This window comes from Chrysochloris asiatica, unplaced genomic scaffold, assembly GCF_000296735.1.
Source record: "Chrysochloris asiatica unplaced genomic scaffold, ChrAsi1.0 scaffold00021, whole genome shotgun sequence".
NCBI classification, from domain to species: domain Eukaryota; kingdom Metazoa; phylum Chordata; class Mammalia; order Afrosoricida; family Chrysochloridae; genus Chrysochloris; species Chrysochloris asiatica.
The window spans coordinates 15453230-15470310 of record NW_006408539.1 but is presented as its reverse complement, the minus strand read 5'-3'; the positions used below and the strand labels follow the sequence as shown (position 1 = coordinate 15470310).

At 38.1% G+C, this 17081-nt stretch overlaps 1 protein-coding gene across 1 annotated transcript in view; it reads right to left on the bottom strand.

Moving 5' to 3' along the window:
* The window catches only part of KIAA1468 (KIAA1468 ortholog), a 156420-nt gene that overhangs the window by 31919 nt on the left and 107420 nt on the right, over window positions 1-17081 (bottom strand). Inside the window, exons 17-21 of the mRNA XM_006837577.1 lie at window positions 15906-16062; window positions 15186-15309; window positions 13003-13051; window positions 9146-9225; window positions 674-780 (exon numbers count right to left, since the gene is read on the bottom strand). Coding sequence (XP_006837640.1) covers window positions 674-780; window positions 9146-9225; window positions 13003-13051; window positions 15186-15309; window positions 15906-16062 — 517 coding nt within the window. The remainder of the gene's footprint in view (window positions 1-673; window positions 781-9145; window positions 9226-13002; window positions 13052-15185; window positions 15310-15905; window positions 16063-17081) is intronic.

Below are 17081 nucleotides of genomic sequence, written 5' to 3'. Positions count from 1 at the left end.
TTCTTGCAGGACAGCCTTTGCTCAAAGAATGAGGCAAAAAATTTCTTGGCACAGCTTTACAACCTTTTTTAACACCTGTTAAAACACCTTTTTTAAATGCTGTTTTCAATTTTCTGAAAATGTCTTTACTTCATTATAAGGCCCCATGATTGTCCTGGGTCCTTTGCAAAAATCTACCAAGAGCATCCCTTTGGAATTCAAAAAAACCGTCATCAAACCATCTGAGCTGATCTTTCTTCCTTTGAATGTAACTGGCCCAGCAAATCCTCTTGGAAGCGCTGTTTTGATTGGACATAACACCCTGAGCATATTGGTAGATCCAAGACTCATGCCCAATTACAAACGATACCATAAAATCATCTTCAGTAGTGTTGATCTTGCTTAAAAGACTAAGGGAAAGATCAAGTTCTTTGAGCTAGCTGATTTTTATGCAACAATCTTCCTTAGAATGGACTAAAACTAAGGCAATATAGGACTGAGAGAATTTTCTTGTCTGCTACCATCCACTGATCTCAGAGACACGGTTAAACACATTTTGTTTGTAATAAGCCCATACATGTGTGAACTAGAAACCTAGTAGCAATACTTTTTGACTTACCCTCGTATATACTCTATATTTCCAATTTATAAACTTTCTATGTCTCTCAAAAAACTGTAAGTTGTCATTTTTTACCCCAGTTCCACAAAAGAAGCCTTCAGGCTATCAAGCGGAGCATGAGATAAGGAAAGTAGAGTCATTACGTCTTCTAAGAAGCCAACCAACAGTTTTCGGTCTTCTTCCTACGGAGGAAAAAGACTGATAATGAATTTCTGAGTAATCAAGTAACACTACAAACCATAATTAGCTACAGTCAGAAAATATTACTGATTAAGAGGAAAGTATCCTAGTCTGGCAGCTATTTTAGTTAAAGACACATTCTAAGCACATCTATGATCAGAACTGTCAATATAACAATCTTGTTTCTCGAGTCTTTGATTTAGAACTGTACAGTTCAACATGGTGACCAGTAGTATCATGTTGTTATTTATTGTTGTTGTGTGCCGTGGAGTTGGTTCCAACTCATAGCGACCTTGTACAGGGTTTCCGAGGCTGTAAATCTTTACGGGAGCAGAAAGCCTCATCTTTCTCCCGCGGAACATCTGGTAGTTTTGAACTGCTGATTTTGTGGTTCGCAGCCTGATTCGTAACCACTACGCTACCAGAGTAGTATCATAGAACTATTTATATTTAAATATACATTTAGTAAACAAATGTTCAGTTCTTTAGTTGCACTAACTATAGTTCAGTGCTTAGAGCCACATGTGGCAAATGGTTACATTAGCTCAGATATAAAACATTTCCATCATCACAGAAAGTTGTATTGGACAGCGCTGACTTAGCATATTAAAAGTATATTCTTTCATTTTAATGTACTTAACCAGTTTTAATTCACGTGCATTTTGGCTCTAAGTACTTACATACAAACTAATAAAAGAGCTATTCCTAGTAGTGCAAGGTTAGTTTGAAACATGAAGTTGGAGGTTCAAGCTAGCCAGCTGCTTCGCAGAAACAGGGTCACTGTAGGTTGGAACTGACTCAACAGCACTTAACAACAACAACAGCAATATTAGGGAGGAGTCCTGAAGTGGCGCTGTAGGGTAAGGACTGGACCGCGAGGTCAGTTTGAACCACAAGGTCAGTGGTTCAAACTCACTAGCCACTCCTCGGAAACTCTATACAAAGTCTCTGTAAGTCAGAATTGACTCACCAGCACTTAACAAAAACAACAGTAGAAAGGGAGTCTGGGTGTGGTGCTAAAGGATAAGCACTGGACTGCTAACTGCAAGGTCAGAGGTTCAAATCCATCCGCCACTCCTTGGAAACCCTATACAGAATCACTGTGAGTGGGAAACTACTCTATGGCACTTAACAACAACAACAGAAAATTGATTTCCAAGAAATTATCTTTACAATATCCTAACGGTGAGAAAGTTTGCCTGCTTGATGAAAAACTTCTGTTAAAAGATTTCTGAATTCTTTTTCATATTTAAAGAAGCTCTGGTGGCACACTGATTTTAGCACTTGAATGTCAACCAAAGGATAGGCAGTTGGATCAAGGGAGACCGATACGGCAGTGTTCTTCCATAAATGACGATTTCCAGTCTTGGGAAACCCTAGCGAGCAGTTCTACTCCATCCTGTGACTTGGAATCAACATGACAGCAGGGAGTTTGCCTGTTTATTTTGTATTCCGGAACTGTTCTATTGCAGTGTCAGTGAAAGTTTACAAAACAAGTTTGTTTCTCATTTAAGAATTTATACATGGCTCATTTTCTAACATTGGTTATGATACCCTCAATGTGTCAAGCACGCTCCCCTCTTCCACCCTGGGCTCCCAATTTCCATTTGCCCAGCTTTTCTGCCTCTTACTTTCTGAAGTGACTTTTGGCAAATGCTGCCCTTTTGTTCTTGTACACTTGAATGTACTGAGGAATAAATTTCTCATTGATGTTCATTTTGGAGACCTGTTAATTATGTGGATATTAGGAGACTTCTGCGAGTGGGTTCAGTTCTAAGTTTGAAGTATGTTTAAGGGCTGTAGTCTTTATTAAACAAGTAAGTCTGGTCTTTTTAATGAGTCTGAATTTTTTTCTGCACTTTTCTCTCCTCTGACCAGGAGCTCCAATTGTAATCCCAGTCAGAGTTTTCAGTAGTGGTAATCAGGCACTTTCTAATTCTTCTAGTCTCCGGCTAATAGAGGCTGTGGTTTACATGGTCCATTAGTCCTCTGGACAAATTGTTTCCTTGACCCTTTGGTTTTCCTTACTCTTCTTTGCTCCAAACAGGAAGAGACAAACAGTTCTGTCTTAGATGGCTGGTGACAACTTTTATGGACCCCCAATCGCTATTTACCAAACCACGCTCACTGTTTCTGCCTTGATACCGACTCACAGTGGCCCTGTATAGGGTTTCTGAGGCTACAAAATTTTAGGGGAGCAGATATTATGCCAATTGACTTAGATGTCCCCCAAAACTATGGTCCTTAGCCCTCAAGGCCCATAACTCAGTCCACTAGTATTACGTTAAAAGATCAGAGTAATTTAGTTGGACTTCATGTAGTGATTCAAGACGTGCATATTCCTTAATCCAACAAACCCACACTAAGGACCTATTGTAAGGCAAACTTTACTAGGCATATTATTATGCTTTAAAATGGTATTTATGGAAAAATATGTAGACTCAAAACAGCAACAAAACTTCCAGAAATTTAAGAGGAAGAAAGACAGAAAGACCGACACTATTATACTGATTTTGTTGGAATAACTTCCAAAAGTAAAGGGAGAGGAGAGTGGTAGGTGTACTGCTGTTCCTGGCACCATGGTAAGATTTCATAACTCTCATCTCTATGAACTGAAGAACAAAACTAAAAAGATAATGGTATTTTTCTACAAACGTTTTGAAGCCACCTTGTACTTTTAAAGTTCGAACTGGAGCGTCTACTGCAAGATATCACGCATCATATTGCAGACTATCTTTGACTAACGTAAGCTATTTTGGAATAGTGTAATAAATATGAATTTATTTATGTAGCCCAATTATGCTAACTGACCACCACTTATCTGCTAGTTTGTTGTACTAAGGTGGTTTGTATACTGATTTGCTACTGGAAACTATGCCAGCGCTATTTTAATACCAGCTAGGTCAGCAATGGTGCATGGGTTTCAGAGGAGCTTCCAGACTACGACAGACTAGAGGGAGGAGAGGTAGGCGACTAGTGAAAACCTTATCAATAGCAGTGGAACTTTGTCAGATACACTGCCAGAAGTTGAGCCCCTAAGGTTGGAAGGCACTGAAAATACAACTGGGGCAAGGCTGCCTCCTCAAATCATTACGGTAGACTGCACTGACCATAACAATGGGAGTGGAGCAAGGCTTTCAGAACCTTTACAACTACAAATGAGAGCAGCTGCTGAGAATATCCATTAATAACTGGAACACGGAATGTATGAAGGATAAATCCAAGACAACTCTAAGTTGTCAAAAATTAAATTAAATATGCATAAAGATCCATATTCTAGCCACTGATGAGTTGAAATGGACTGGTATTGACCATTTTGAATCTGACAATCTTAACTATGACGGGAATGTCAAACTAAAGCAGAATGGTATCGCATTCACCATCATCAAAAAGAATTATCTTGAAAAACAACGCTGTCTGTGGTAGGATAATATCCATATGCCTACAAGAAGACCAGTTAATACCACTGTTATTCAAATTTAGGCACCAACCAATAAAGCCAGTGATGATGACATGGAACAACTCTATCACCTTCTTCAATCTGAAATCGATCAAACATGCAATCAAGAAGTAATGATAATGACTGGTGTGACTGCACTGCAAAAGCTGAAAATAAAGAAGGATCAATAGTTGGAAAATATGGCCTAGGTGACAGAAATGGTGCTGGAGATTGCAGGATAGAAGTTGGCAAGACCAACAACTTCTTCATGGCAAATAGCTTTTTTTTAAACAACATAAATGGTCCAATATACATGCACCTCACCAGACAGAATCAAATTGACTACATCTGTGGCAAGAGGTAATAGAAAAGCTCAATATCATCAGCCAAAACAAGGTCAGGGGCAGACTGTGGAACAGACCATTAATTGATCATATGCAAGTACAGGCTGAAGTTCAAGAAAATTTTTTAAAGTCCACAAGAGCCAATATGTTACCTTGACATTGTTGTTAAGTTCCATGGAGTTGGTTCAGACTCATAGCGACCCTATATGGGGTTTCTGAGGCTGTAAATCTTTACGGGAGCAGAAAGTCTCATCTTTCTCCTGTAGAACAGTTGGTAGTTTCAAATTGTTAACCGTGAGATTAGCAGCCCGATTCATAACCACTACACCACCCTGACATGTCCCCCTGGAATTTAGAGATCATCTCAAGAATCTGTTTTTGATGAATCTGTTGCCTGAAGACCAGAAGAGTTTTGGCAGGACATCAAGAATATCACATAGGAAGAAAATGACAGATCATTAAAAAGATAGGAATGAAAGAAAAGACAAAAACAGGTATCAGAAGACACTGTGAAATCTGTGCTGGAGCACAGAGAAGCTAAAGCAAATAGAAGAAATGAGGAAGTAAAAGAGCTGAATTGAAAGTTTCAAAGGGCAGCTTGAGAAAACAAAGTCAAGTATTATAATGAAACGTTCAAAGAACTGAAGTTAGAAAACCAAAAGGGAAGAACATGCTCAGCATTTCTCAAGCTGAAAGAACTGAAGAAAAAATTTAAGCCTCAACTTACTATAATGATGGGCAAAATGGAGTCCTGGTGTGGTGCTGTAGGATAAGCACTGGACTGCTAATCATAGGATGGTGGCTCAAACACTTGGAAAGCTTATACAGAGTTGCTGTAGGTTGGAACTGACTCGATGGCACCTAACAGCAACAAGAGGAAAAGTAATGAATGATGCAGAAAACATCAAAAGAAGATGGAAGGAACACACAGAGTCATTGCACCAAAAACAAATGGTCTGTGTTCAACCATTTCAAGAGACAGCATGGGATCAAGAACAGATGGTACTAAGGAAGAAGTCCGCACTGCACTGAAGGTATTGGTGAAAAAAAAAAAAAGAGACAAGATTACAGGAAATGATGGAAGACAAATTGAAATCTTTCAACAAACTGACGCAGCACTGGAGGTGCTCACTCATCTATGCCAAGAAATTTGGAAGACAGCTATGTGATCAATCAGTTGGAAGAGATCCATATTTGTGCTTGTTCCCCCCAAAAAGAGACCCAATGGATTGCCAACATTAATGAACAAAATCATTAATATCACTTGCAAGTAAAACTTTGTTGAAGATAACTTAAAAACTGTTGCACAATACACCAACAGGGAATTATCAGCAACTCAAGCTGAATTTAGAAGAGGGCATTGAGCTAGGGATACCACTGTCGACATCAGATGGATCCTGGCAGGAAGCAGAAAATACCAGAAAGATGATTACCTGTGCTTTATTGACTATGCAAAGGCTTTTCACTGTGTGGATCATGACATGTTATGGACAACATTGCATAGAAAGGGTACAGATGTTGCAGTCCTAACCCTGGTATCTGTAAACTTGACCTTGCTTGGAAATAAGAACTTTGAAAATATTATCAGTTAACATCAGGTCATACTGGGGGTTTAGTAGGTCCTAATCCAATCTGCATTCTGGTGTGGCGCTGTAAGATAAGCACTGGACTGCAAAGTCAGTTTGAATTGCAAGGTCAGCAGTTCAAATTCACCAGCCACTCCTTGGAAACCCCATAAAGGGTTGCTACGAGTTGGAACCAGCTTGATGGTGCTAATCAATGTTAACAACAATCCAATCTGAACGGTGCCCTTATAATGCTGTTGTTATGTGCTGTCGAGTCAGTTCCTATTCATAGCGACCTTCTGTAAGGTTTATGAAGAGCACCTAGGGGACAGAACCGCCAACTGTGGACCAAACCGACCTTCCAGTCCACTGCTTTTATCCCACAGCACCACACCAGAACTCTGTCCTTATAATAAAGGGGCTTCAAAAAGTTCATGGAAAAATGAAATTAACAAAACATAATGGAATTTCGTCAAGACCTTTCTGAAGCCCCCTCGTAAAAGAGGAAGAGCAACCCAAAGAACTAGAGGTGGGAAGACAGCCATGTGATGCAGTTATACTCTAGCTGCCTGCCAAGTGAAAGGGCACTGGTGGTTCTATGGCAGAATTCTCGCCTTCTACCTGGGAGCTCTGAGTATGGTTCCTGTACAATGAATAGCTGCCACCTGTGGATCCGTGGAAACTTGTGTTTTATTATGATGCAGACCAGGTTTCAGTGGTGCCTCCAGACTAAGACTGACTAAGAAGACAGGCCTAATCAACTACTTCTGAAAAAACCCTATAGATTACAGCCAGTCATGGGTATGGGGCAGGACCAAGTATTGTTTCATTCTACTTGCACAGGTTGCCATGAATTGGTAGCAGCTAACAACAACAGCATGGGAAAGGGCATATGGGACTAACATAAACCAAAAGGAACAAGAAAAGATCTTTCTGTAGCGCCTTCTGAGAAAACACAGTTCTTCTTACATCCTGCTTTGGACTACCAGCCTCCAGAGATATGAGGCAATACATTTCTGTTCTTAGTTCAGTTGTCTTCATATTGAGTCCAACTCACAGTGAGCCCATGTGTGTCTGAGGAGAAGCGCACCCCACAGGGCTGTGTCTGAGGAGAAGCGCACCCCACAGGGCTGTGTCTGAGGAGAAGCGCACCCCACAGGGCTGTGTCTGAGGAGAAGCGCACCCCACAGGGCTGTGTCTGAGAAGCACCCCCCACAGGGCTGTGTCTGAGGAGACGCGGCCCCCACAGGGTTGTGTCTGAGGAGACGCGCCCCCCACAGGGTTTACAATGGCCATGGCCTTTTGGGACAAACCACTAAGCCTTTCTTCTGAGGCATCTCTGGATGGATGCAAGCCACTGACTTTTTGGTTAGTAACCGAATACTTCATCATTTGCTTCATCCAAGGACTCCTTTCTGGTTTTATAAACACCCAATTTGTAGTGCTTTGTTAAGCTAACTAGCACAGCGGTAAAACAACTAATACAGTGGGGGTAATTTCAAGAAATCACTGAGACATGAGTTCCTCACATTTTAACGTGTACACATGCTTTATCCTGAGTTCATGTTTTCACCCTGCCGTGTGTTATTTACTTAAAATAATATAAAGTGAGTGTGGCAGTCTGTTACATAGGTGGTCACCAATGAATGAAATCTCTTGAGTAACATCCTTACTTAATCCCTCCGAGTCCCTCTGAATCCAAGCTGGATCCTAGGCTTGCTTTAGCCAGCACAAGGAAGTAGAGGGAAAACTGTGCTAATTCCAGGTCTAAGCATCTGGACATGCTAGTCAGGAGGCCATGTGGAGAGAGAGGCCTTGGGGCAACAAGAGAGGAACGCCCAGCATCCTAGCTGAGTGCCCAGCTGACAGGCCAGCATGATTACCAAAAGGATGCCTAGAGCGGAGCAATATCCAGATTGCAGAATCACGAGGAATTATGATGGTTATAGATAGCCATTATGTGCTGAGGTGGTTTCGTTATTATCCTGGTGTGGCACTGTAGAATAAGCACTGGACTACTAACTCAAAGGTTGGTGGTTCAAACCTACCAGCCACACCTTGGAAATCCTATAAAGATTCTATAGCAACAACATTATACTGTTAAAAGCCCGGATGGCGTAGCGTAGTGGGTTACTCGTTGGGCTATTAACCACTTGGTTGGCAGTTTGAACCTGCCAGCTGCTTCATGGGAAAAAGATGACGTTTTCTGCTCCCATAGGGATATACAGCCTTGGAAACCCTATTCAGTGTCACTATGAGTTGGAAGCGACTCAGCGGCACACAATAACAACAATTATGCTATTAAAAACAGTTTAAAAATAGTGAAAAAGTATTTTTCTAAAAATAATGATACAGTATTCTATAGCACTTTGCTTCACCCAACAAATACACTGTTGTTTAATTAAGAACTCATCATGAACATCAACCAAACCGTACCCAATGTACTGCTGTAAATGAAAATCCAACTCATAGAGACCCTATGTTGTTGTTAAGTGCTGTTGAGTCAGTTCTGACTCACAGCAACCCTGTATAAGGTTTCCAAGGCGCGGCTGGTGAGTTTGAACCACCGACCTTGCAGTCCAGTGCTTATCCCACAGTGCTACCCCCGGACTCCATAGTGACTCCGTAGGATGGACTATAACTGCCCTCTGTTTCCAAGGCTCTAACTTTTACAGAAGCAGAATGCCACATCTTTTTCTCATGAGGAGGAGGCTGGTGGGTTTGAACTTCTGACTGTTAATCACTATACCACCAGTGCTCCTTATGAACACAAATTGTGCTAAATAAATCTAACACTTTTAGTAAAATATCAAAAAGCACACACTCATTCAAGTAAGATTTTACTCAGGGTCTTACTACTCAAACAGGCTCCTCAATATAAATTATTTATTGAATAAAATAAACTACTTTTTCCCTTGATGGGTAACATTTTCACATATACATCCATTAAATATGCATTATACAGGTATGTTTCCAAACAGAAAATCCTTTGACTGGGCAATAAGCATGTTCCCCTTACCTGAATATAACATGTAAGAACTCCTGTTGCATAAATAGGGACGGTAGCTTTAGTGAGGACCCCATTTCCTGCTGAGGAATCTAAAAGCATTAAAAAAAACAAACCAAAAAAATCTCAGTATGTCATTTTGAGCAGAAAAAGAAAAATTCACTAATATATTTAAAATCACAACGGTTCACCAGGTTTTCAAATAAATACTATTACTTTGGAAACTACTGTGATTAAAACATTATTAGTTGTATTGGTTGGAGTTCTGGTATGGCGCTGTAGGATCAGCACCGGATTACTAACAACAAGGTCAACGGTTCAAACCCATAGCCACTCCTTGTAAACCCTATACAGTATTGCTATGAGTCGGAACCAACTCGACAGCACTTAACAATAACAAGTGGTTGTAAAAACACAGCTCAAACTATTTCCTGTATAATTAGCATACACACTTTTAATACATGGGGAAAAAATTTAGTAACCAAATGAAATGGTACACTGTACTTCCATAACCAGAAACAAGACTCCTGTCTCTCTAGTACCTATGGTAGGGAAGGCTTTCTAAAAGGCCATGCTTTCTGTTGGCACTGTTTAGTGAAATGTAAAAACACTCAGCTTAAAAGCAGACATCTAGATACTATATCTGTGTGCAGATGTTTGTTTCTAAGACCAGCCCTAAAGTCCCACCTGCATTCTTCTCAAGGTTCTCGGTTTAGCCAAAGCCCTGAGCCTGTTGTTGGAGGGAGGAGTCAGATTATGGAAAGCAGGGAGAGGGGAAATCACCCAATCACAGGCGGGTTCCCTGCTCCTATTTATAAGGGATTTGCTTCTCAATTGTCTGTATTGCTGTTGGTGTTAAGTGCCACTGAGTCAGTTCTGACCCACAGCAACCCTGCATAGGGTTTCTGAGGTTCAAGTATTGAGCTTGAATCACTGACCCTGCAGTTCAAGCTGACTTTGCTGTCCAGAGCATTAACACACAGTGCCATACCAGGACTCCTCAATAGTCTACAGATTATTGAAAGAAAAAAAAAAAAAAGTTCCAGAGAAATAATGCATTCCAAACACTGATTCTTAAAAAGGTCTTAAGGAAGCATTTGACCAAAACAAATCTGGTCTATGTTTTTAAAACCTTAAAAAGGAGACTTGATTTATTTATTCACAAAGAGTCAAAATGAAGTAGTTTTCTAAGCCACTCAAACCAAGGTAAGAATTATCTATACATTTAAAATCAACCAAGTTATAAAACAGGAGTATGTTATCGTTAAGTGCTGCTGAGTCGGTGCTGATTCACAGGGTTTCCAAGGAGAGGCTGGTAGTCTTGACCCGTCCAGTGCTTATCCCACAGACACATAACAGGACTCCAGAATCTAAATTTCCTTTATTTCACATTTTCTACAATGTTTTCCTAGAAACTAGAAAGAAATTCCAGGCCATTGGGGGAAGGGAGGAGGGTACTGTCGATCTTAAGAAAGGTCAATAAAACCTTCCCAGAAGGCTGGCACTGCTGTCCCTTCAAGCCTATCGTTTCTTTGAAAACTCGTGTCTCATTTAAACAGCATTCATGTGTACCATGAACTCTCTTTTTACAATGTTTTAATTTCATTTCCGAGTTTTCAAATGACTAAAATTATGTATAAGAGGCAAGTTTATTTTGTACTTTCCAGTATCTTAAATATTACTTCAAACCTCAAAATATTACTTCAAACCTCCAAGGGTACAAGTTATAGTTTTAAGAAATTCAACCTTAGGTCAATGTAGTTGCAATGAAGGTAGTTGTGGTATTGTTAGGTGCCTATGGGTCCATTTTTGACTCATGGTGACTTATGTGAGAGAGCAGAGCTGCCCTTACAAGGTTTCCTTGCCTGTTAAGTTTTTTTGTTTTTATATATTTTGTTTTCTAAAATATTATTTTTACTAACTTATTTTTAGGTGATGGAGCTCTGGTAACAAAGTGGTTACAAATCGGGCTGTGAACCTTAAGGTCAGCAGTTCTAAACTACCAGCTGTTCCACGGGAGAAAGATGAGGCTTTCTGCTCTTGTAAAGATTTACAGCCTCAGAAACCCTGTACAGACTCCACGGCACATCACCACCACCACCATTTTTAGGTGAGGGTTAAAAAGTGAATTGGGTTTACATTTAGTAAATTTTATATAAATTATTCTGTGAACTAGTTACTGTTTTCACACTGTCTCAGCATTCTTACTATTTTCATTCTGTTTGCTCTGTTTTCATAGATCTAGCTTCCCTTTCCCTCCTTGCCTTCTCACCTTTTCTTTTGGGTAAATTGTGAATGTTTGATCTCATGCATTAATCACAGCTGATATTGTTTAACAGTCCAATCAAGTGTTTAGCTGAAAACTGGTGGGAATGCTTTCAGTTCTAGGTTAAAACGATACTGAAGGGTAATCATATGGCTTTGTCCAGTCTCCATCAGTTTTATAAGTCTAACCTTTTTTTTATGAATTTGAGTTTTTTTGTACATTTTTCTCCCATTCTAACTACGACCGTCTATTTTGTCCCTGGTCACCATCTGGTTCTTCCAGACTCAGACTAGAAGAGGCTGTAGTTAGTATGGGTATTAGTCCTATGGACGAGCTTCTTCTCTGAGTTTCTGGTGTCTTTCATTCTCTCTAACTCCAGATATAGTATTGACATTTTCATAATGTTAACTCTTCTAATCCATGAGCATGAAATGCTTAGATCTCTTTTAGTTTCTTGTAGTAGTGTTTTATAGTTTTCCTTGTCTAAGTCTTTTATGTCCCGGGTTAAATTTTGTCCTAGGTATCTAAACCTTGGGGAACTATTATAAATGGTACTGATATCTTGATTTCCTTGTCAGAGTCCTACTTGTTAGTAGAGAATCCCAGCTGAGTTTTGTATGTTGATTTTATACTCTGTCAATTCACCAAACTCTTCTATTAGTTCCAATAACTTTTTTTGTGTGCTCTGAGATTTTCTATGTGAAGGACCAAGTCACATGCATATTAAGGACAGTTTTACTTCTTCCTTTCCAATTTGGATATCATTTATTTCCCTTTCTTGTCTTATTGCTCAAACTGGGACTTCAAGTACAATATAAAATAAAAGTGGTGAGAATGGACGCCCTTGTCTCATTCTCAGAGGATGCTCTCAGTTTTTCTCTATGAAAAGTAATGTTGGCTGTCGATTGTGCACACATGCCATTGATTAGGTTGAAGAATCTTCCTTATCTTCCTATTTTGCTGAGCATTTTTATCAGAAAAGAGTGCTGGATTTTATCACGTGTTTTCTGCACTGACTGAAATGATCATGTGATCTTTTCCTTTATGTGGTGAATTATTACATTGATTAATTTTCTAATACTGAAACATCCTAGCTACCTTGATATGTATCCCATTTGATTGCTACTGAAATCAGTTGACTAGAATTCTGTTGAGTCTGTATTCATTAGGGATATTGGCTTTTAATTTTCTTTTCTGGTGGTGTCTTTGCCTGACTTTGGTATCAGGGTCATGCTGACTTCACAGAATGATTAGGAAGTATTCCTTCCTTCTCTATGATTCAGAATAGTCTGAGTAGAATTAGTATCAACTCCTCATTGGCTATAACCAGTGAGTGACCAGCTTTTTCTCCTGTAGAGAAGCTGGCTAGGTTTGATGTTAAAACAGCCAACAAAGGTAGACATTTATAATCAAACTGAAGGACCAACTTAGAACCACCTCATGGGAAGGATATTAAAAGAAACACAGTTGTAAAATCAAGAAAAGGTTTTCCTTTTCAACTGTACTTGCTATTTCAATTTATGCAATTTATATATACCAATTAAAACATTTTTCCTAAGCAAAGAAGTTCAATTGTTTTTAAAAGCAATAACAAACAACTTACCAATATTTTCTTCAGACAGTCTTAAAATCTCCTGGAACTGAGGTTTTACCTACATAATCAAAGAAAAGATCCAAAAGGTATCAGGTGCAGCAAACTAATTAATGATTATATAAATAAAATGCTTCTTTCTTTAGACTCTATTTTGTTTTACAAAATGCTCATTCAGGTGGTAAGAAATAGAATTCTTTCTTAATTTAGAGGCTTAGGTTAAAAGAAGAATTAAGTTAATAAAAATAATACTTTCAAAAATAAAATTTGAAGAAATTAAAAAAAGAAAACACTGCAAGTCAGTAAATATATTGTTTCCTTCACTAAATTAAAATAATTTCTAAGATGATTGTAAATGCTTGAAATCCTAAAATTGAACCTGGTGATAGAAAATGATATTATATGATTAGAATTACTAGGAAAAAAAAAATAAAACATTCATCTGGATTTAAAAGAAACTCCATTCATTAAGACTGTCTATAAGGAGCTCTGGTAGCGTAGTAGTTACGAATCGGGCTGCGAACCGCAAGGTCAGCAGTTTGAAACTACCAGCTGTTCCGTGGGAGAAAGATGAGGCTTTCTGCTCCCGTAAAGATTTACAGCCTCGGAAACCCTGAACAGGGTCGTTATGAGTCGGAACCGACACCACGGCACATAACAACAACAACATAAGTATTCATTATATCCTATCCATTACATCATACCATACTAAATGACTACAACTAGTCTTTTATAATAACTTCCTTAAAATTTAAATTTAAACATCAAATACAGACTTTAAATATAATATTTTCAATTACAGCAAGTACTTGTCTCAGTTTTTTTATCAGTGAAGTTACAACAGCTTCCAGGCTATGTGTCAACCACTTAACTATTCAGTGATTAAATGGCTTCTGATTTGGTTTTCTTGGGAAAAAAAAAAAGACAGATACTTCTTCAGGAGATGAAAAAAAAAAAAAAAAAAAAACCTTGCCAATCCTGCTAAAAGTAAAATCAAAATATATTTGTTTCCTTTACAGTAATATGAAGCTCTATTTTCGTCTGTTTCTGTAAATATTTACAGCCTTGGAAGCCCTACTTAAAGTCAGTTTGAGTCAGATCTATGGTAGTTTATTGGGCAAAATTGTGTATGGTAGTGGGCCTAGGTTTGTCAGGAATATCACATTTAAAATTCATATATGCAGCTTAAACTGAGGGGTAGCTCATTATTAAAAGATTAAGCTATAGAATCAAACTTATATAATGAAAAGACACTTGTGGCCATTTCTTCCATTTCAGATCCCAGAAAATTAAGGTTAGATTAATTAACTTATTTTTTTGAAGATCAGAGATATTAGCAGATAATAGGTCTGTAACCCAAGTCTTATGACTTTTACCCAGTAAACTATACCACACTAAAATGTTTTGAAAACTATATATTTGATAATAGATAGATGTATTAATACCTTTTAAATTTCTTGATCAATGTTTGATTATAGGAGCCAAATTTTTTTATGGTTTTACTAAGTCTCTAAAAGTTTCTTGTTGTTAAATACCATTCAGTCAGTTCTGACTCATAGAGGCCCTGTCAGGGCTTCCAAGGAGCGGCTAGTGGCTTTGAGCCACCAACCTTGTGGTTACCAGTCTAGTGCTGATTCTATAGCACCACACCAATATGCTCAAGACAAATGGCTGAACAGGATTAAAGAAGAAATTGGGATTTAAGAAAATTCTAATTTTAATATCCTCAACTATCAAATAACCAGTATAGGCAAATGTGATGAACGATAGTGATGGAAATATGTAGTATTTATCTTGAGAGTCCATGTTCTAAGAGGCAGTATCCATACAGCAAGTCTTATTATAAACTACTGTGGTTCCGTTCCACAGTGTCCTGAGGAAACAGCTGTTTCCTGAGCTGTGGCAGAGGGTAAAGGACCAGTAGCATATCCAAAGGACTGTGGCTGGGTTTGCAAGTTGGTACCATCTATACTGAAAATCTGTGAGATGTCCAGAGTAGGCCTTACTTCCAAGTCTGGAGACAAACTCAAATTACACTGCAGCATCTTGTAATAATCAATAAAGAGAAGATCATTCTCTGATATATAAGATGATAAGAGAAAGGTCTCATGTTTCTGTTCTGGTACAGCATTACGTAACACATTACAATTTTTATGTCTCCTGAATATGAAAAATGATAGAACACAAGTATTTACCTTAGTGTTTGTAAAAATTTTGCCAAACGTTCGGCAAAGTCGCCAGAAAAATCTGGAGAATTCATGGACACAAGCAGTTGAAGTAACATTAATTTTGCCAACTATTTCTATAAGTTGGGGCAACCTAAATATGAAAGGAAAGAAAAAGAGGCAGAGGATTCATATAAATGACTGTTTTCCTTGCTAATTTCTGAAACCACATAATTAAATAACCTCATTTTATCTTTAATGGTCAGTAAAACTGGAAAGCAAAGCAGTTGTTTTGAATTCACTGAAAAAGATTACAGTCTACTCTATACATTTCTTAAAACAACTTTTAACTGCCAGAAAATATCTGCAACAATAATGAAACCATTCTGAGTATGGGATTAATAAGATTGACATTTACACATTAGATTCCCATTAAGCTTCACACAGAAGAAAATCAACATGGCATCAATTTTGGGCTAAAAAATGAGAAGTCTGGATGTGTGCTAGTTCAAATTCATTACCACCACTGGACAAGCAAGTCAGCAGATATGTCCTACTGACATAATACGGGAGCACCATCTTCATAAATAAATAACAACATATCCAGCGGGGCATGAATCTCTTTTCCTAAAGTTTACCATAGATGATACCATGTTACAGTCTGTTAGGTTTTTATATTTTGGCTCTCAGTGCTCCAGCTATTGCTCATTCAACTGAGTTAGATGCATCACATAAATACGTGCAACTTACAATTGATTGACAACCCATAGTAAACTCTCCCAGCCTGTTGTACCCTCGTGTTCCAGCTGGTAATCATACAGTTGCAGCAGTACTGCCAGCTGCTCACGACTTCCAATGACAGTAGATACATCTTGAAGAGGCGACATAGGCCGGGGAAACCTAGTGACTATACATAATAAAAGTAAGATAAATAACAAAATGGCAGCTTGGGAACTTACTTATTGTATCAAAGGGAAAACAGGCTCTACTACCCTCATTTTTTATTAATATTTCATGATGAACTTAAGAAAAAATAACAAACTTAAACACAGTAATCAAATAACTTTTAAAAATAACTACGAAATTAACCACTGGTACCCTGAGGGAACTGCAATCATTGTAATGAATGAAGCAAAGTATATCACTTGTTGAATGTAAAACTGATGATGTGCTCTGTAAGCCTTCACTCAAATCACAGGAAAAGGTTTTTAAAAAGACCCATATGAAATCTGGTCACATGCAAACAAATCTAATAAAAAGGACTTCACATACTTCAATGATGTAACTGCTATGGAAGAATAAAATTTCATTTAAATTAACATTGGACCAAAGATAAAATTCTTTACTTAACTATAGATTTGAATTTGATTAAAATAAAATAAAAACATTTGTAATTCCATCAGTCTGTTTTTATCAATGAAAAAGTAAATATAACGTTTTCTTCCAGGAGTAAGACACTATTAACAGTAGATAAAAAGCTGTTTTTCCTACCAGAGAATAATGATATAAAATACAATAAAGGTTGAGCTGAACATATTTCATTAGTACTTATAATCTCCACTGTCAACTATTTTATTTTCTTAAATTTCTACTGTTTGATAAATATTAAGTTTAAATAAAATGCTAAAGCCATTGACCAATAATATAATGCAAGGTATACTATACATATTAAAACTTTTGTTGTTGTTAAGTGCTGTTGAGTTGGTTCCGACTCATAACAACTCTGTACACGGTTTCTGAGGGCTTTAAATCTTCACTGGAGTAGAAAGCCTGATCTTTCTCCTGAGGATCTCGAACCCAGGACCTTTTGGTTTGCTGTCTAGTGCTTATCATATGGAGCCACTGCACTCCCAAAGATTAAAACTAGGGTCCCATTTTGAAGATTTGGGGAGAAACTTTTAAAGATTTACTCTCAAAAGTATGTTT